Here is a 21,383-nt window from a genome sequence, read left to right as displayed (position 1 = left end):
ATAAATATTAAATGAAAAATTATTTTAAAATAAATTTAAATTTCCCTTAAAAAAATTAAATATATATTTTAAAAATTCCAAATAAACAAAAAAATAAGATTTTTGTAAGATGTAAAAATGTGTAAATTTGTTTTAGTTTTTTTTCACAAGGAAATCTTAAAAATAAAAGCTACTCTTAATGTTCACCTCTCTCTGGTGCTCAGCATCTATTCCTTTCAGGCCTGACAAAGAGCTGACTAAACTAAAATAGAAATATTCATGAAGCTGTGCATTAAATATCTGTCTTGATGCTAAATGCCAGTGCTTTAACAGACGGATGAGGCCATTAATGTTGCATTTTTCTCGTCTGTACCAAGCGAGAGCGGTTACTGGCCGGATGAAGGCAGATAACCGTCCATCTAGAATAGCTCCAACCTCTCATTATGACGAGGAGAGCATTACATTTAGCTCTCCTCTATGCCTCTCACTGGCACACAGCAATTTCTCCTCCAAAGTGGAGTTTCATAAATGACACGACGATAAAGAAGAGGAGAAGGCGGAGGATATTTTCCCTGTAGCGGCCGGAAACCCCGTCCCCCTCATTCCTCGAAACGTGATGTGCATTCGATTGAAGTCATTTATTCATTAACCCGATCACATCTAATCTAAATTTTTCCATTCAGGAGACAAAAGGGTTTTGATCATTGCCAGTCCTTAACAGAGTTGCTGGGTTGAAAGGTCACCGATGTGCATTCCCCTCACAAGCGGTTCTGTTTGGAAAGCTACAGATGCAGGACCAAATGGCGGCGAATGTCCACGTTACTCCAAACTGAGGTGGGAGTAAACGTAACCTGTGAGGACGTCCCGGTCCGGCGTATCGTCAGAGAAGTGCCTTGTGACATGTGTTTAGCAGTGTTAAATGGCAGATATGTTAAGTGGCTCGTTATGCAAGGCTAATACCGGCAGTCGGTTTGAGGAACTTGTTGAAAAGTGCATGACACACAGGCGACTTGTTTTCAAACGCAAAGCTGTAGCTGTTTTTACTTTGATTACTTCAGCACTAAAGAGGGTTTCTTGGTGTAAAATGTCTCCAGAATGTTGTTGCTCGTCGGCTTCCTTGCGAATGACCTACTGATTTCCTGTTTTACAGAGAAGTCTTCGTCAAACCGTGTCTTTTAACACACATGCAAGCTAGAAATACAGGTCGGTCCGATTTGTTCTGTCCTTTTGTCATTGTTGGGAAGTGGCTGAACAGACTGGATCCTTCTGTTGTTGAGCTTTAATGAAGGCGAGGCGCTCAAGTTTTACTGAATTTGTTTTTTTTAAATGTTTTTATTCATTTAAATCAAGTGTTTATTGAAGATTCAAAGGAAATAAAATTCAAATACTCTGCTGTTATGAGCAGAATGTTAAAGTTATGTACACATTTTAATCTTGTTTTAAGAGAAATAATCTGCCAGTGGAGCCAATGTTTTAATAATCATTTATTTACTTAAATCAAGCTCCTATAGCTTTATGAAATATTCATTAGAAGCTAGTTTTGTCTTATCTCAAGTGTACTAAGATATTTGACCTAGAAACTAGATGGAAAATACTTGTACGATTTTATTTTTGCAGTGTTTGTCTGAGTCTGTAGTTAAACTGGGAGAGGAGCAGAAGAAAGGGAACAAGAACCCATTTCTTTTTCTTAAGCTTTCTTCAACTGAGTAACTTGTTGCTGCTCACTGCCAAACAGGTGGCTGCAATATTACCCTTTAAAAGCTTGACTGTTTGGATCTGAATCCATTCATTGTCTTTTGCTTTATCTGCTTAGAAAAATTGTAAGTATAAAAAATAAATGATAGCTGAAAATAAAACATTATAAATTAGACTAACTCATCACTGACTTTCTCTGTTTGACAACCTTCTTCTAGCTACCTTAGTTAATAAATAATTAGCAATAATACAATGATAAAAAGGCCTTGAAAGCTAATGCAAAGTTCAAAAGTGAGCAGAAAAATCCTTTATTTCTCCCCCAATGGAAAACATTCAGTTAATCAGTAGCAACTAACAAATAAAAAGCATTCAGATACAGCTACAAATCATGATTGGAAATAAAATTAAGATATTATGATGGCATGTTAGGGCCATTGTAGATTTAAAAAAAAAAAAAAGAGGAGTCAATTTCTGCAGAGAAATTAGACATTTTGAGATTAATCTCAGGAATTTTCTAGGGAGAAAAAGTTCACAATTTCAGTGATTTTTTTCTAGCAAATTTTAAACTTCAGACTCAGAAATATCCTTGTTATTTCGAGAAAATTTTAGATTAATCTTAATTTCTGAGTATTTTGGCAGAAATGTACTCTTTCTTTTGTTTATATGTACAATTTTTCTAATACTCCGTCTTAAGATGACATAATAATTTCAAATTGAATGGATTTTCTATTTCTTTTTTTTTCCAAGTCAGTGTATCAAAATAACAATAAATAATAATAATAACATAACTTTAACCACCAAGATGTTAAATTATCTTTGGTACCAGTAGGGAAACTGGTGGATTTATTATTATTTTTAAATAAAAGCAGATAAATCATTTTGTCTCACATTTACACGTAAATATTATGAAACTGGCATTTTTACTGAAGGTCATTGTACTGTGAGAGTCTCACACCAGCCCATGCCTAATTTAGGAACAGCAATAACACCCCGTATGACTGTGCACCTTAACCGCCAGACACCAAGTTTATAAACATGACCTGCTTTTTTCTCTCCCTCTGTGTTTGACATCATTCACATGCTTTCACGTCAGCATGTAAGATACCAGTAATTATCTATAATGGCTATGGGAATCATTTAAATATTACTTATTTTGGTTTATGATGGCTAAATTTATAGAAACTCTTGATTTCTTGTATATATGTTTTAATAAGTGCCTGAAAGAATATGTTGACGTCAAAACATCAGTAGAATATTTGGCTCACATTTTATACATACTAGACAGATGAAAATTATTTTAAAATAAATAAATTCATGGGCAAGCCAATTTCTATCTCATTCATTTTATTTACATAAAGATTTGCTATGTAGGTTTTTTTCCCAGACATTTTGTGATATGGGGTGCAAATATGACCAACAATAACTTCACATGCAGGGATTTTTCTAGTGAGGCCTTTTGCTACATATCACAAAGATTGTTTGTATTTTATGAACGTTTCATAAGGTAACATGGAAGTGAGCGTATTTTATAACTATGACCTGAAGCTGTGCGGTTATATCAGATTTATATGCTGGCAGTTGGCCTGTGTCTGAACAGGAACTGGCCTGAAATCAGATACCTGTCTGCTGCCTTTGGTTAATATTTTCAGCAGTGCATGCCATGTATTATTGAGACTTGTACTTGCAGGGAAGTCGTATAATGTTGCACATGTTCGGCCACTTCAGTATCACACTCTGACTTATTTTACTGGTATATGTGGCACTGCTGGCATGTCGTCCTGCTCGGGACCAGACTGTGGTTTTCATTGTGGTTTTAGGGTTTGTGTGTTTATGAAAACAGCAGACAGTTTAGGTCTGATGCCAGAATGATTAGTAATGCATATTATTTAAATTTTGTACCAGTTTTCAGCAGCATTTGCGGTTCAGTATTCACAGATTTATCTATTTGAGGATTTTTCTGTAGAACATAACAGCATTACTCACAGAAAATTTTAATCTGCCTGCAGATTATTTTTCGCAAAGCATATCAACTTGCTTCTTGACACGCTATTGGTTGACGTGAATAATTTTTGTTGAGCATAGATGAATGGGACTATTGATTGACGTTAGGATCTGTGTTGGCACTAAGATGGTTTCCACTGCACTTATTGATGCCTATTAAGGCATTTTTAGTAATTTGAATACTGAAATAGGTCACTGCAGGCATTTTTAGAGTTGAATATTCAAATGAATGGATGTATAGAACTACATATTATGTTATACATTGATTTTACTTTTTGTTATGTTAGAGGGCAAATAGCAGAAGGTTTCGCCTGAAATTTTGTTAATATCCTGTTGCATTTTTGTTACTGTGCAGCCACAAACTGAAATTAAATAAATTTAGATTGTGATAGTTGGATATTGGTGATATTGCACAGTAATAATAATCTTTTTTAAATAATAAAAAAAAACCCTCGTTGAGGTCTGCAATCTCTTTTTGAAGATGGATCTGACAAGATAGCAGCACCATTTATAAGTATCAACATTTACATTCAACCAGATAAATGTATTTTAGTTTTAAAAGCATCAAATCATAAACTAATAAACAGCTAATGAAAATATGACTATTAAAATAAATTATAGTTAAAATGATCTTCACGGTTTTAGTTGACAGAGTTGCTGGGTACCTGTGTGTTTATCCCTACTGATGATGTCATAGCAATATATTTAACACTCTCCTAACCCACATATGTTTTAGTAGAGAAGTCCTACTATCATTTTCCTTCAACTATCCTATAAAATTGGCAGGTCTGTAGTTATAATGTGACACTGAAAAAGTTCAAGGGTGGTGTGAGAATATTTTTTGACTATTATTACGGCTTTTGGTTTGACAGCTTTTTACGTAATCTTATTTTTTTTTCTCCTTTTTGCCAAATCATTGGGAATTGTGTAAAGTATTTCTGTTAAAACCCAAACAGTCTCTAATGTTATTTATAGTCAGCATTTTTAGACAGATCAGCAACATTTTCCCATAGTTTTGCTCCTTTGTTTAGGATCTTCTTGTCCGATAAGGTTCAGCAGTGACGAAACCTTTTTAAACTTCATTAGGAAACTGTTTAATACTTGCTTCTAATGAGGTTAAATCAGATTGTGTTGTATTTATGTGGACTTTTAATGAATAAGATTAGGAACACCTCCTGCTGTGTTTAAAAAAAACACCCTTTGTGTGTCTGGAAACCCCTGTACCACCTGTGAGCTAGCATGGTGATCTATTTAGCCTCTGAATTAATTTAAGAGTGTTGTACCAACTGCACAGTTGTCTTGTTTCTCAGCTTTAGTTTGTGTTTTACTTTGACCTGTTGAACCCACCCCACTGTGGCTTGCAGATTAAAAACGCTGCTAAGCACCACAGCAACAAAAGACAAAGCAAACGCCGTGTTGGTAATTTGAGTGCAGCTGGGCACGAGTTCATGTTTTTCACCTGACACCTTTTGGGAGTGAAAGAGGCTTGCAGCAAAACTCTATATACATGAGAGTTTCTGGATTTGTGAAATATATCACAACCAATTTTTTTGTCGTTATGATTCATCTCTAAGCAATGTTTTGCTTTGATTTGGATATGCCTTTTTTCACTCCCAGAAAACAATAAATTGGGCCTTTAACCTTGACAGACCTGTCACGAGCCAGATGAGATGAAAAGCAAAGCTAACCAGGGATTCTGCTTCAAGCACACAAAGGTCATTCACTTCGTCTCACTCGCTCACTCACTCAAAGAGGAGTTACTCATTATTTCCCCCTCGCACACTCCGTTAATTATTAATCAAATCGGAGCTTCGTTTTCGACGTCGTCGTCGTAGGTTTGGCGTTCCTGGGAATTGGAGTGGTGCGGCGGCTTCTGTGAAGCTCCCAGCTGTTTGTTGGACTGGATCTCAGGGAGCAGGGGTGAAACTGGCCTTTCTGGTTTGGCTGAGCCATAGGTGCGGCACTCAACCGTAGATTTGAGGAGCTTGACGTCATACAGGAGGGGAAACGATGGGCTTTTCTCCAGGCTTCAGGTGAACTCTGTTCACCTGCCCTGCCAGTCCAACGCAAGGTTTCCCTCATTATTATTACTATTGACATGGATTTGCTGTTTCAAATTGTAGATTAAAACATTTAAAGAGATGGGAATAAAACATCATAGCAAATACTTAGATTTGTTTCAACATTAAAAAAAAGACATGAATAAATCAAATCTTAAAAAGAATATTTTCCTAGTTACCACACAAACCTCTACCATGAACTAAAACGGTGGAGAATGAAAGCAGACAATTAATACCTGAGCAGTTCAAGCTCTGACATGTTAGCTTAGCTGATGGGAAAATGTCTGTTAGGGTAAAAACGATCACCCATTCTTAAAAAACATCGAGTCGCTGCTACCAAACCCTGAATGTTGAGTTCTGGTAATGCTTGCGTAGCTCAATTTTCATCGACTTTAATCCAGAAAAATGCCTTTTAAAACACAGCTGATTAGCAGTTTGACTTCACACCCTTGTTTAGAGTCCATTAAAATGAGGAAGGAAAGGAGGATCTTCTCACAGGGACAGTCGCCTCATGTTGGCCTCGATCAACCCGCAGGGCAGGTTTGTTGGCACACCATGTACTAAAGCTTTAAAAAAAAGTTATTTTTACTGTGGGAGTGTGAGCTCATACTGAGAAATAAAAAGAAGTCTGACCTCTTTCATGGATTACCTTGATTTAGTTTGGCAAAATCCACTGGGGAATAAAATACTAAAATGTAACTAAAGCGTTTTATCTTGCATTTTTTTATTCAGGAAGCAGAGAAAATCTGGTTTACCATCACAAATTTACATTTGCTTTTGTGGAGTTTGCTTTTGACTTTTAAGATATAAAGATTTAGATTTCTGTGAAATAAAGGATGAACATGCATAAAAACGACTAACGCTCACTGTTGAATACGGTGGAGGATCTGTGATGCTGTGGGCCTGTTCATGTTGTTAAAATCAATTTTGTCGTCATAGGCTTTCATGGTTTCCCCCAGAAAACTTGGCCCCGTGTTTGGGTGCTAGGGCAGTCACTCATCCAGCGTCCTGTGGTGTTTTTGAGTTAAATTTTTTTGAAAGTTGACAGAAAATTTTAAAACAGCACTTGATAATCATGTGTTATTGAAAAATTGGAACATTAATACCTGAACATCAACTATAAAGTCTTAAAAAAATGCAAACATTTTTTAAAAACTTAAATAAATAAGCAATGCTTAACCTGGCACAAGCAAAGCCTGGTGGCCCGCCAGACTTATAATACACTTGTGGAAACTCTGGGCTTTTAAGTACCAGATGATTTTAATTCAATATCCAAAACGTATGGTTAAACTGATCCCAAAACAGTTCACCAGAGGCTTTTTGCGCATTGTTATCAAAGAAACGGATTTAAATATTTGTTCTTTATTACCAAGATAAAAACCCATTGAGAGTCCTGGTCAGGAGGCAGCAACAAATACAACACAAAAAATACAGTTAAAATGTCAAGCTATTAAACAGGTGCATGTCATTGAATTGGCCCCATTGAGTTTTAGTTTAAATTTAAAATCACTAAATGAGAGCAATCCAGTCAATCTAAAAGTTTCTTGTGACAAGTTCCAAGAAGAAAACTTCTCCAGTCCAAATCCTCAATTCAGAGCAACAAAATGACGCAAGCAGACTTGACGACGTAGCCATCGGTTTATCGCACCTTCTGAAGGTTGCAGTAGCATGTAGCGCTCACACCCAGTCACTCAGCTCTCAGATCAAGGAAGTGCTGTGCTGTGTGTCCCAACTATGATGGCAAGAGTGCAAACAGGAGTTGGTGGGTTGATTTCACTCACACACACACACCAAAGGGAGCTGGGGGGGCGAGTGTCCAGTCAGAGGGGGCACACACTCACTACGATCCCGCACACACTGCATTCACAGCGAATTGAGACTCGGCGTGACACCATCTTGCTAAAGTAAGGGGTCTCTCTCAAAATTACTTTGGGAGTTTGTTATACTGGCGTGGCTGTTGTACCTGGGCTGTATCAAGGCCTACGGGGGGAGATTGCCTCCCACTTCCTTCACATAAGGTGAGATTTATACACACTAACGACAGACTGATGCTGTCTTCTTCTAACATTAAGTTGCATCACTTTTGAAAGTGGAAAAAATACCATTAAATAAATAGGGTTTTTTGTTTGTTTTTGGGCCTCAGTTTATTATACTGAATGTGATTTATTAATTTATGTCACAGTAAATGTGTGCATTATTAGTTACAAATTCAAATGACTGGTTAAAATTCTGTGCATCATCTGCAATTTTTTAATAAACATTGAGTGTCGGTGGAAATCCTGTTAAAGTAGCTGGGCACAGGTCAGCATCTTCCCTGTGGATTTAAACAGTCTGGTTGTTATTAAGATGGGTGAGCGTTAATTCTTAAAACAAAAAACTGTCATTTGAAGCATTAAATGATGTCAGTATTTGCGTAAATGTGGTTTTTGGGATTGTGTGAGCCTCACTTTTCTACACATAATCTGCATTTCACTCATAAGAATTCAACTACTACACTATAGTAATGTAGCTTTTGGGAAAAAACACTGTCCGTATAGTTAGCTTGACATGTTGAGAGCAAAACTATCAATATGTCAAGCTAATGCCACATAGTCAAACACTCTCTCCTTCACTTGGCTCAGTCACATAGAAAAATAAGTTGCAGCTCTCCTGAAACCTCTTTTTTCCCCCTGCAAATGGATCTTTGTAGCTGAAAGTCAAAAATATGTAGTTAACAAAGATAAGTGGGAACCCATCCATTCACTTGTATTCATATGAGAAAGGGATAAAAATAATCTGTAATTTTGTTGAAGATGACTGTCTTCAAGATGGTGTGGTGAATAGTACATCATTATCCATATGAGGAGTGGCATACCTGGTTTGAAGGGCGTGACTCTTTGTATTAGAGAAGTTTCCTTTTTTGATGGCACTAACATGATTAAAAAGGAAAAGGCTGATTCTTATCTATGTTTCAGACCTTGAAGGCTTTAACTATGTTTGAGATCCAGAATATAATATTTTCCTTCACCCACCCCCCACCCCCTTTTTTTTATTTTACAACATTATGGCAGAGCTAGAGTAAATGCAATTAGAAACTTAAACTACAGTGCCAGCTAAAAGTAGATTTCTTTTTCTTTTTTTTCTGTAAAACAAATTTGTATAAGAGTTGCATTTACATACCTGTAGGGAGAAAACGTGCTCAGACACCTGGGTATTCTCCATTAGAAATACACTTCTGCATAAATTGACAAAAAAAAATTAAAAGTTGCTTAATTGCATTCAAAACAGACAATAATGTTTTAACTGAGCAACCGTTGTTTGTCTTTGACCTACTTAATAACTGGGATGTTTTTAAAGGTCTTGTTCCTCTTATTCCATCAGCAACTGTAAAAAAAACATGCATGTGCAAATCTTGACACCTCGTTTCAGTTTTACTATCCGTCTGTGGTTCAGAAGAACATTACTAATCACAATTATTTGTATTTTTATCCATTTACCTGGTCTGATTTTTATTTATATTAGTGCCTCTAACTGGTGGCTTCAGTCAATTGCAAAGCAGGGGATGCAAAACTTTGAAAAATATGGCTTGGAAAGTTTTGGGGATTTTGAAAGTCGTGCTGGTGTATTTTGTTTGGAAATTTTTAAATATTTTTTATTCAAAGACTAAATGCTTGCATAAGAACAGCAGTCTGAATCCTATTGATGAGGAAGTGGGGTAACAATTGAACGGCGATACAAACCAACATCAAGATAAGCAAGCGTGTATGTAGAGCAAATGTACAGAGTGGCATCTAACTAATTTAATTTTTTGCATGGGGCAGCAGCTTTATCTGGGTAACTGAGAATGTTAGTGGGGGCTTTGTTTAGAGAAGTATTGTCTTTAGTAAAGTTCACCCTGTTTGTGTTTAGAATATAATATTTATTTGAAAAAATGTCACGTTACTAGTTTCTCCACATAATGTTCCACCGAGTCATTTTATTATGGTCACTGCAAACTTTTTCCAGACCAGTGAATCTTCTGTAAACTGAAGGTAATACAGCTGAGATGTTTTGTATGAGTAAGTCTAATAAAGTCTCGTGTGTTCAAAGCAGCAGCAGCTTCACTTTTATTTCAGTGGCGTTACAGTAAATGTTTTGTACTTGCAGCTCTGCATCTGATTTTTATGGACCGTATGAAAGAAGCTCCCAGGAATAATATCGAGGCCACGTGTAGCTGGTGTTACAGCAGTTCTTTTATCTCTGATTTTGGCTGAGGTGCTGCTTTTTCCCCTTTTTGTTTCCTCCTGTTTTTGGCTTTTAATTAGGACTCCTTATCCATCAGCCAACACTTATTCATTTTGGAGTGGAGATCTGAGGAAATTTAATGACTGCTCTGTAGCAAAGAAGTGCCTTTTTAAATAGTGCTGTGTGGATGGAGAGTTTAATCACTGGAAGGCTCATCTTTACTGGTGTGTTGGGATTTCTGAGCCTGCTAGCGGAAGAAAATGACCCAATTTTTAAATTATGTTTTGTCATTAATCACTATGTTAATTTGACAGAGCTTTTACTGAAATATATTTATTTGAACACGTTGAGATTCGTTTTTTAAATAACTTGTAAACCCTATCACTGTCAAATTTGCAGTATGGCAAAACCAGTCTGGGAGATATTATCTCTTGTAGTTTCCAGATAGATACTTTGAAAGGTAATGTTTTGGGATTTGCTGGGATGCTACAGATAATTAGCCTAAGTTTAAATCTAAAATGTTGTAGTTAGCTTGGCAGTAAACTTGACTTTTTGTTCTAGTAAGACCTTCCTGCCCTAAGTAGGTTGGGCAGGAGAGAAATGCAGGCATCTTAGGATCAGAGCTCAAATTAAACATTCTGTAGATGAGATTTGGACTTCTAGGCCACATTTGTAGAGTTGTACATTGAAATGTTGTGTAAAGACCGACAGAAAAAAAAAAGTCTTGTTTAATTTGCTTAAATCAAACTGTAGTTTGCCTAGAAAGTCAGATTCATTTAGGGGTCATGTATGAATGCCAGGTGGACCAGAAACTGCTCCAAACGCAGGAAGTGGACTATGGTGCAGGGTCAATACAACCAAAGCAAACGCTTGTGTCTAGCGCTAGACGCGAGACAAAAAAGAAACCACTGAAATCTGACTCCACATTTACATTTTGTTTACATTCCTAAAAAAGAAAGTTGCAGTCAGTGTTGTCTTCAGAGGTTTTTATGTCGTTTCCTTCAGTGGTTCTTGGTGCAGCGCCACCACAGGTGAGGAGGGGAACAAGTTTTTCAAAGGATTTGGATCATTTGACAAAGTGCAGTGTGGAAGCAAACAGCAGCAAGTGAAAATGTAACAAATGTTGCAACTTTGGTTCCCAATCAAACTGGATCTACCAGACTATCAGGTCTGAGAATACCTTTTAATATAAGAATATAAGTGTAGATTCAACTGAAAGTGAAGATTTTTTTTTTTCTCTCAGCCACGCCCTCAATAAGATGTACTGTAGTTTGGACATCCAATATTTTTATTTTTTCAGACAACTTGCAGCCTTTTTTCTTGTGGATGCCTCTCAAAGCTGTACTGCAGGTTGTTCACATTATGTTGAACTTCTACTTCACCTACTTACTGACCAATAGTTGGCATTTTGTGACTCAAATTAGCATCTGGAAGAAAAAGCCTTTTTTCGGACATCCCTATTAAGATGTTTTATTATTGCTGACCCTGAAGAGCTTCAAGCCAGCGGTGGTTTGAAGCCGCTGTGGTATTAGTGGCTCTACGGAATTGACCAACTTCTGTTTTATTAGTTTTATTATTTAACTTTCTAAAGCCCTCTATTGTACATCACATTTACTAACATGCTTTGAGACGGGGCAGTTTGTGCTTTTGTAATGTTTGAAATAATAAGCCCAGCGAGCACAGAAGTGCTGACTCTGTGCTTTGCAGCATCACAAAGCTATTATTATTTCATGCTCATTTTACTTCTCTTGCATATTGCATCTAGTAGGTTATGTAACGAGATTTCCTGAAATGTTTCCAGTAAAAAAAAAACAAGACGTACTGAACTTGTAGCCAATGTGCAATAAAAGGGGATAATTCAGGTGAGTACTCTGATTTTATAGGGGTTAATTATTTGAAGAAAGGGTAAATTGAGTCAAATTAATACTTGGTTGAGTTTCATTTACAGAAGCGGTTTGAATAAACAGTTTTTAACTGCAGCTAATGAGCTTCATTAGCTTGAAGTTTTTATGTTTCAATTGTTTGCAATTGTAAGGGTAATAATCGTGTAGCTACAATCCACATTTTAAGGTGCAGTCAGTTTTGTTTTTGTTTTTTAGGCGAACGTTTCTTGCTGTTAAAATAAGGGCAGCACTTTGTTAAACTTCTCGGTGTGAAATTCCATCTGTTTGCATCAGAGTGAATTGGTTTCAAAGTCAGATAAGCAAAGGTCAGTAATAATGAGGCCCGAGTCAAAACATAACCAGTACCACCTTGGTGTTTCTTGACTTTCCCATTCGTGTGTGTATTTTGATCTTGTGCAAGTGCTTGTGTTGGCACTAAATGGCTTTCAGCTGCGAACAGCTCGCCAGTAACTGTGCTGGATCTGTGTTAGCGTTGGGAGAGGGTTTTCAATCGTTGAGCAGGATGTAAACACTACGCTAATGGTCTCTCCACACGGTACACAACGGACATAAAAGGCCTGCACCCCATGCAATGTGCTTCCAATACAGTAGCTCATGTTTTCAGGTTTAAAGCAAAGGGCTTTGCTCTGTTGCACTCTAAGTGGCGGTCATTAAAGAAGTCTCTGAGATCTGTGACAAAAAGGAGAACAAAGACTTTGGCCGATGTGTGGAGGAGGTTTGTAGCTGCACTTCTTGGGTCTTTATTTTCCTGTATGCAGTATCAAAGAGCTGATGGTGCTTGATTTAGCAGTAGCTTTGCTGTCAATCAGAAGCAATTTCACGTTGTTCAAAGTTTGATTGTAGTCAAAGAAGAAAATGTTAACATATGTGGTATCATGGTAAGTTTTTGTCAGGTTATCTTTGTGTTTATTTGTGCCAGGAAGTGGAAATGGAAACTGTTTTAGGAAGACCACGAGGAATAATTTGGAACGAGTTAGCATTTTGTAGATCTATCTGCCATTGAGAACACCTGCACCAAACTTATACTAATTTACTATCATCAACATTGATTGACCTCTTTAACCTTTAGTAGCTTCAAATATCATAATTTTAAAAAGTGTTGAATTTTGCTTTAGGGGCAGAGTGTTGGGCTAGAAGATTTTGGAAATTTAACAAAATATGTAAAAGAGGAGCAAAAACTTTGTTCTTGTCTTTCTGACAAAAACAAAACGGAAAAGGTTCACAGTTCATTTGTTGGAAACCTGCTGGGAATGTGACCTGGCATTTGTTGTTATGACTCGACTTAATAGTTGCTTAATGGTGGTTCCGTTTTGAGCGTAAATTTTTAATGGTTTATATTCATATTCACCACCAAACTGTCACCAAGTTATCCTTCTAAACACCACCTCTGCACTTGCTAACACCAGACCTCAATTTTGCCTTCAGACCTGCTCCAATTTGCCTTTGCACAGATTTAATAAGCTGTCGAAACACTCTCAAGAGTTTTTGGGTCCATATTGACATGCCGGTGTCATAAAGCTGTTCAGATTTGAACATGAAATGAATCTCCTTTTCCACTGAGTCCTAAAGGTGCTCCTTTAAATTAAGATCTGTTGATTGTGGAAGCCGTTGGACTACAGAGAACTACTCAGACAGAGAACTACTCAGACACGTTCAAGAAGTAGCCTTTAGAAGATGGTCAGCAGCAATACTTGGGCATATTCATTGCTTATTACCTGAATACTCACCAAATCTTTATATGCGCCGGTGTTTCAGCCTCATGTTTTTTGGTCTCAGCTGACAGGAGCAGCAACCACTTTTTTGCTGCTATAGTCCATCTGCTTAAGGGTTTGATGTGTTGTGCATTGAGAGATGGTTTTCCTCATACCTTATGTTACATCAAATGGCAGTGCTAGAGAATGTTATGTGTGGAAAGTCCAAGTAAAATACACAGACCGTCTTGTCTAGCAGTGACTGAAAATGACCGAAATCCCCTTCAGTAAGTTGTCTTTGCAGCATCTGGAGGCCTAAGTGCATTGAGTTGCTGCCAGGTGTCTGGCTGGTTTTCTATTTGTGCTAACAGTTGTTTGCATAATGAAGTGGCTGGTGAGTGTAGATGGTGAATGTTAACAGACCATAAAACGGTGAATTTAGTATGTTGACTAAATTTAATAAACCGGTACCTAAAGGCAGCGATTCGGACTGAAGCTGCTTCTGAGACTCGAGACTTGAACTCAAAGTTCAGGACTCCAGTCTCGTGACATTTCAGATTCTTCAAAATAAAAGCACTTCTTCTTAGATTTGTTGACAGTAATGTTGGCAACCTTTATATCCGCTAGGCAAATATTACCTCTTACTTTCACAATGTAAGGTTTTAAATAACAATAGGGGAAATATTTGATAAGTTCTGTCATTAAACATGAGTTTTGATTGAGGGACGACTTGTAGACACCTCATTCTGAAAGTCTTTAACACATCAAATCAAACCTAATGCCACAAAATGTCCTTCCTTTTTTTCCTGGGTTGTAGTTCCCTGCTAGTACTCCTGAGTTAAACTTAACATCAGAGTAATATGAGAATTAAACAATGATGTCACTTATTGTCCTCCGACACGTCTATAATTATAGCCATGGCGAGAGGTGGCTATGTGCTTGTATTCCTGGGTGTGTGTGTGTTAGTAAGGAGGGTTGCCTCGGCCTGCAGCTGCCCAAAAATGAAGGAAGAATCAGAAGGCAAAAATAGTCGGACATGAAAGAGGATAGGAGAGCAGGAAGACTAAAGAGCAGTTTATAGTCTCTCATATCTGGTTTGCAAGACACTCTATCCAATCGTGCCAGAAATCTAAAAGCTTTATAGTTGTCAGGGTTGATCATTCTTAAAAGCCGAGTGAAAAGGCGAATGTATCGGAGACGAGGGAGACGTAATCTTGAAAATTGAAGGATGTTTTATTGAGAGGCAGTTTTATACTTGGTTGTTCACATTAAAAGTGCCTCCACTGTTGTGGCAACAGTAAAAGTCTACAATTTCAATCTTGACATTTGTGAAAGTTTATTGTTTTTATAAGTAAAGTAATTTAGTGAAAGCTGTTGAGATTCTCAAAGTGTCATGACATTGTGTAAAAATACCCCATGTTCCTGTTTTTATTCAAAACAAAGCAAGAATTTCAACAATCATTATTACAGCTATAGCGTTAACTAGATTTATTTCATCTTAACACACATGTAAGCAAAAATAATTAGATTTATTTTTATCTAAACACACGTGTAAGCAAAAAATAATCATGTATACAAATCGCAGCTAACAGTAGTTTTTAAGAGCCTGCGGTGTAGCTTTTTACAGTTTTGCTCTTTGGGAATTGTAATAAAATGCCATTAACCTAATTAGTTGGGCTATCTGCTCACATAGTTAACCTGCAGCTGCTTCAGATGTGTCATAACTGTAGTTTTAAAACTGACAAATTAGTCTTTTTTTCTTTTCTTTTTTTCTTTTCTTTTTTTTTTACATCAAGGTAAAAACACATTACCCTCTCCATAGGTCGCTAACCAGCAATGGATAGCAACAGGTTGGGCAGGGGCAGAACTGTGAAACTTAAGGGCTTTCTCCGGTATCTCATTCAAAGCACCCTAAACTTTAGGAACGGCATGATGGGGAGAAAAATTAAGCAACTTTTTAAAAGCTTTGCCTGTTGTTTTGATTTTTTTCTTTAAGAACTATAATGACAAAAGATATGAGCAGCATTTTAATTAGTTCTTTTTCTCTAACCTTCCTGCCCGGAGCGGTCATTATTAATGTTTGGAGCAGCAGAGATGACATTACACAGTGTGGGAGAAAGGACTCATGGTGAAAAAGGTTTTTACATATTATGTATAGCAAAAGTCATGTAATTTGACATCTTTTATTAGCGATTAGCTTGACTAGCATTAAGCTGTTTGTACCCTCTAGAGCAGTGTTTCCCAACCCTGGTCCTCAAGGCACACTGACCTGCATGTTTTAGATGTTCCCTTGCTTCAGCACACATGATTTCAATTGATGGCTGATTAACAGGGTTTTGCTGAATTGCAATCATCTGAATGGGGTGTTTTGAAGCACGGGAACATCTAAAACATGCAGGTCAGTGTGCCTTGAGGACCAGGGTTAGGAAACACTGCTCTAGAGAATGTTGATTCTTATCTTAACTTTTAACCTTTCACTTAACAAACTCACTAGTACATTATCACAAAGTTGTTGTAAAATGTTCAACCTTCCTGGTATTTGCTGAAAGTCTTGCTCTCTCTTGCAATCTAAACAATCTGGAGAGATGTGGAAAAAATGTATTTCCTTTTGAATTGGATCCTCTCTGTGCCTTTATTTTTATACACGACAGTAATGCTCAGAATGGATAGTCTTCTAGTAACTTCCACACTGAAGGTTGTTTTCAGCGTGGCCTGGAAGCACTGGATCAAAATATTTTTGAGGGTTTTTTTTTTAAAATAAAGGTTCTCTATTACTTTCATGTTAGTTCCCAGCTCCTCCTCTGCCTGCTGCAGCACTTTTACGGCACGTGGGAGCACTTTAAAAGTTTGCGTGGTTGCCTGTTGGGCTGTTGTCAGTCTTTTAGCTTCGCCATGCAGTATTGACAGCTTTTCCATTTAGCTTTCCTGACAAGGATTGACAGGATTTAACAGGGCATTGAAACGTTGTGGCTCATCGTTTTAAAAATGTTTTATCTACAGATATTTTGTCAAGAATAAAATATGAGCTGCTGATGCTGTTTGAGTCAGCAGAACTTGAGTAAAATCAATGCGGAGAGGAGTTGGTCACAAACGGTTAGATTCCTGAAACATGAGGGCAGCAGTCGATTGTCAAATTGACTCCGAATGCTCCGTTTGCATCTTATTGTCTTTAATGGCGCTTATATAGGACAGTTGGTCTCACCCACATAGTCCAAAAATAAAAATCATTGGCCTCATCCCTCCCACAAGACGACATAAGGGCCTTTTTGCCTTGTCCTCTGGGTTTAGAGTAACTGTCATTTGTTTTTAAATCCTTGTTCCCCTGCTTTTGTTAATGCTTAATCTGGCCTATTACATTTTATTCAAGTCTGCGCTGTCAGCATGAGGAAGCTTGTGGGGGGGAGGCAGAGATGCAGCCATTAGATTATACCATCTGGAGCTAAAAAGCCCACACTAAGCCTGTGGAGTAATCAGGAAGCTTCTCGTTTCCCATGACTTGACGGCAGGAGAATAAAAATGTGGAGTCTCTGTAATTTGCAGCTTTAATTTCCTTCTGTGTGTCAAGTTTGCGTCAGGACTGAAGAATTACCGGCTGCGTTTCTTGTGTAGATGTCATTGGCCGCCATGTTTGCTGCTGATAGCAAACTTCAGAGAGGTGTGTTGACTTTCTGCCTGTGTGTATGACAACACGCGTCAGTCTTGTTAGACGTTTGTGTGCACAACAGCGTATTCTAGTTTCTGTGCACTGTCGCTGTTTGTTTCATAGCCTGGGTGTGTGTGTGTTTGCGTCTCGTCACCCTGGAGCCAGTCGTCCTCTCCTCTGACCCTGATCCGCTTCACCTGTCCGCTCAGATCACACATATGGAAATACGTAGACACATTCTCTCTCACACACACACACACACACACACGCGTGCGCGCGCACAATTGCCGTGACCCTTTCCTGGAGTTGAAACCCAATCACAGTTGCCAGCCATGCAAAACTTGCCAGCACAGCAAGGTTTTGTTTTCTTTTTCCAGCGTGGGTTTGAGATGAAGGGCCTACTGTCTACTGCAGGATCAGCTAAAGTTATTTTAGTTTATATTTGTCTTTATAGAATGTCTTAAAATATTTTGACCTTTGATAGAGCAAGAACCAAACTGCTCCTGAGGATGTACATTCACTGCTTTCAGACTACGGGTGGGCATTTATTGTATCCTTTATCATTTATCATGATAAATGTCTTAAGAATTTTGACTTATTGTTGTCGCAATAAATTCCACTTAACATGTCCTTATTGTCAGGATTGATAGTTTTATTATTTTCTCTGCTGTTTGTTCAACAAAAGCATCAATAAATATAAATGAATTTGAAAATGCAGTCGCAGTGTGATTCAAATCACAGCACAGCAAGTGTCACAACATTTGTGGAGCTGCAATTGCTGTGACAAACAATCACGGCCATACAGTCACCTAAAAAGAAGTAATAGTTTTTATCGTCACTTTTATTATTGCAATTGTACCGCAAAGTATTGTGATAAAACTTTAAGTCCGTATCACCCACCCCTATTTTGAACAATTCACACTCAAAAGACCAACAACCTTTTACATTTAAATTCATTTTGTGTGGACCATGATTTCATTTTAAAGATTAGAGGACCAAGCTGCAATTGTGTGCCAAAAATATGGTTTAGACATGTCGCATTATTTGGAAAATGAATAGCTAAATTATTCATAATATTAAGATTTCATCTTTGTTTAATCTTAGAACTAGAGGAGCTTCAAACTTGTAACCAAGCTGCAATACTTCAGACGTGTGGTGGGCAATATGGACTTTTATCATGATAAATTGTGGTACCATTGTCATAAGTGGCAATAAGAACTACTTTCTTTCTTTTTTAGCTACGTCTAAAACTGTGAGTAAGAGCAATCATCACCTAACACCAATATTGCCCTTGAAAATGTAAAAAGAAATATGATTTGCATCACTAAAACTGCTAGATCCTGTTTTCAAATTTACTGGTATTAATTGGTGCTGTCATTGAACAAAGAAAATGGCAATTCCAACAATACGGACACATTTTCTAAAAGAAAACTGAATTACTTATGAAAACAATACAAGGTAAATGACCCAATACAGTAAATGTCTTCCGTCTGGACTCAGACCTATCCTCATACTTGAGGTTTTTTGAGTCTGGAATATTTTGAGCAGTCTTTATCGGATGTAACCAGGGAAAAGCAAGCCAAGTCAATAAATAGAAACCCACATTTTCTGTGCTCATAAAACTTTCTTCACGCTAGCTGTAGCTTCATGATAATGGCCACACAGATGTCTCGAACTGAATTATTTATTACCCTTAAGAGGTCCTTTGGAATCCTATTACGTTTGTTGCTATGGGTTGAAATCTGCAGAATCTCTTTGAGAATCTTTAAAGGTGACTATGTTAACATTATTCCCTCCATTTATTAGACCCTCATCCCCCAAATAATCCAAACTAAACATAGTTATCCAGAAATAGTAGATTCCTGGACACTTTTTAATGAGATACAGACTTGATGTCAGTAGCAACGGTCCTCTTCAGAAATCGGTACATTTTCATATTCATCCTTAAATCCTTATTTTCAACCCCACAAGGTTTGCAAAAATGTCAAAGCAGTTCAGTTTCACACAACCTGTTGTTGATGTTTAATGAAATCACTGCTTTTACACATTTAAGCAAGGTTGTAACTTTAGTCAAAGTTAGCATTAGCATCTGAACCCCCCCGCCCTCCCAAAAAAAACATCTGGATCAAAAACAGATCCACCATTGACCACTCAATTATCATATAGACTTTTGTTTTCCATATTTAGGATTACTTAAACCTGCGATGAAAGAGAATTAAATTCTGAGATTTCGTCTGCATGTATGTTCATATTCACATCCCATCGCACCGCCTAACGCTTCCTCATCTGCTTCTGCAGGAGCAGAAGTCTTCAACTGGTCGATACAGCATGTCGCGATGTCCGAACTCGGGGTCCACGGCCACGTCAGAGGAACAGCCGCACGTCGGCAACTACCGGTTACTGAAAACCATCGGCAAAGGCAACTTCGCCAAGGTCAAACTGGCACGACACGTCCTCACGTCAAAAGAGGTGAGCATGAACACGCTCCTCCTGCAAATCGCTTCGTTCAGATCATCTGGTTTTATGATTGTATTTACTTGAATTGATTTTAAGCCACAGTCTGTGTTGTTTAGAAAATCCATTCTGTGTGTGAATAATCCATTTCAGGTATGACTTGTCTGCTTTATTTTTAGAGTCAAAGAGGAAATAACATTTTCAGTTTCATGTATTAGGAATCATCACTTGTAAAACATGAGTGTGCCGCCACAGAAATTGGTGTCAATCAAAGGTAGCATTTGAAACGTCCTGCATTATTGTGAGGAACAGATGGGAGACATGAAGTTGCTAGTGTAGCGTAGGAAAATCTGTAAAAATTAGTTATCAACCATAACAGCAGTAGGAATATCGGATATTAATATCAACCCAAACTTGTACATCGGTCCAAAGCAAACTTTTGTTTTAGAAAACTACTTCAAAACCAAACTCCTTTATGTCTTTTTCTGATATAAAGGACATTAATAAATCAATTTGATGTCTTATCTCACCAAACATTGTAAAATAAGACCCAAAAAAATCCTACAAGGCAAATAAAACCATAGCATTTTATTTGATGCTATGGTTAAAGTAGGAGTTGATGGTTGATGTTTGGCTGAGTCCTCCAGTGTTGGACTGTATTCCTGGTTGCTAAGGATACTGACGGGCTCTCAGACTTGGTACAGAGCAAGTTTGATCTGATCTAAAGCTTTGCACAGCTTTTTCTGCATCGGCTGCTGCAGATTGTATCAGCGTTGTGAGGCTGAACAGAGAAGCCCGAGTCTTTCTGGTTTCCGCCGAACCACAGCTGTGATGTAAGGTGGCGGTCTGTCCCTTTAAGAGCTAAAATCTGAGCCCGTGTTGGACTCCGGTCCAATGCCCAGTTGAGTCAGCTGTTGATTTTTTTTTCCCCTTTCTTTCCTATGTGAGAGAGTGCAGTGGGCAGGCTCTGTCAATATGTGACAGCCTTGTGCCTGACACCCTGATAACGCTCCACGTGACCTGCTGGCACACAAAGAAAACAAGGGAGTCAGACAGGCACAACCAGAAAGAGGACTGAAAGGAAGACGTTGGTTGACAGAAATATCAGGCAGAAGTAGACCTCCCTGTTCTGTTTCCTTCTGAAGAGCTGATTCTTTGTTGCCCTGCCTTTGTGCTCGGCTCTTTTGTTCTTGTGCAGCTCTCACTTGAAATCCCTCCCATTTCTCAATTTTGTTTAGTTTTCTCCTCCCGTTTCATCTTTGTCTCCTTTGGTGGATTATAAACTGTAGACCTGATTATTGGTTAGAGCCAAAATCATCCTTCATCCCCTCGTGTGTGCGTGTGCGTGCGTGTGTGTGTGTGTGTGTGTGTGTGTGTGTGTGTTTCTCTCTGTTTTGTCTTATTATGCAACCGTGTTGTGCTGTGGTTGTGTGCTGATGCTGCAGGACTGTGTCGTTCCAGCGATATGTGTCTGAAAAGATAAGTGTTGGTCTATTTGTGTGTGCTCTGCTGTCACAGAATGGGATTTCTAAGTGAGATTCAACAGTGTAATAAATGGAAAGAAAGGCGCAATGATCAGCTCACACGTTTTGTTTTGCTTCCAGGTGGCTGTAAAGATAATAGATAAGACACAGCTCAACTCCTCCAGTTTGCAAAAGGTGGGTCTCCATAAACTCCCCCAACACACACACACACACACAGGGAAAATCTTTAAAGCACACTCCCTCGTTTCCCTTTTTTCTCAGAAGTCACT

General features: G+C 38.0%; 1 protein-coding gene across 8 annotated transcripts in view; it reads left to right on the top strand.

Annotated features, from left to right (window-relative positions):
- mark2b (MAP/microtubule affinity-regulating kinase 2b) overlaps positions 1-21,383 on the top strand; it is a 63,040-nt gene that overhangs the window by 4,854 nt on the left and 36,803 nt on the right. For all 8 annotated transcript variants that reach the window (XM_017310520.1, XM_017310521.1, XM_017310522.1 and 5 more), the window contains 2 exons: positions 19,475-19,645; positions 21,235-21,288. In XM_017310520.1, coding sequence (XP_017166009.1) covers positions 19,475-19,645; positions 21,235-21,288 — 225 coding nt within the window. The remainder of the gene's footprint in view (positions 1-19,474; positions 19,646-21,234; positions 21,289-21,383) is intronic.

The sequence above is a fragment of the Poecilia reticulata genome, linkage group LG18 (assembly GCF_000633615.1).
Source record: "Poecilia reticulata strain Guanapo linkage group LG18, Guppy_female_1.0+MT, whole genome shotgun sequence".
Classification (NCBI taxonomy): Eukaryota; Metazoa; Chordata; class Actinopteri; order Cyprinodontiformes; family Poeciliidae; genus Poecilia; species Poecilia reticulata.
The sequence above is the reverse complement of the archived record's forward strand: the minus strand, read 5'-3'. Positions and strand labels throughout refer to the sequence as shown.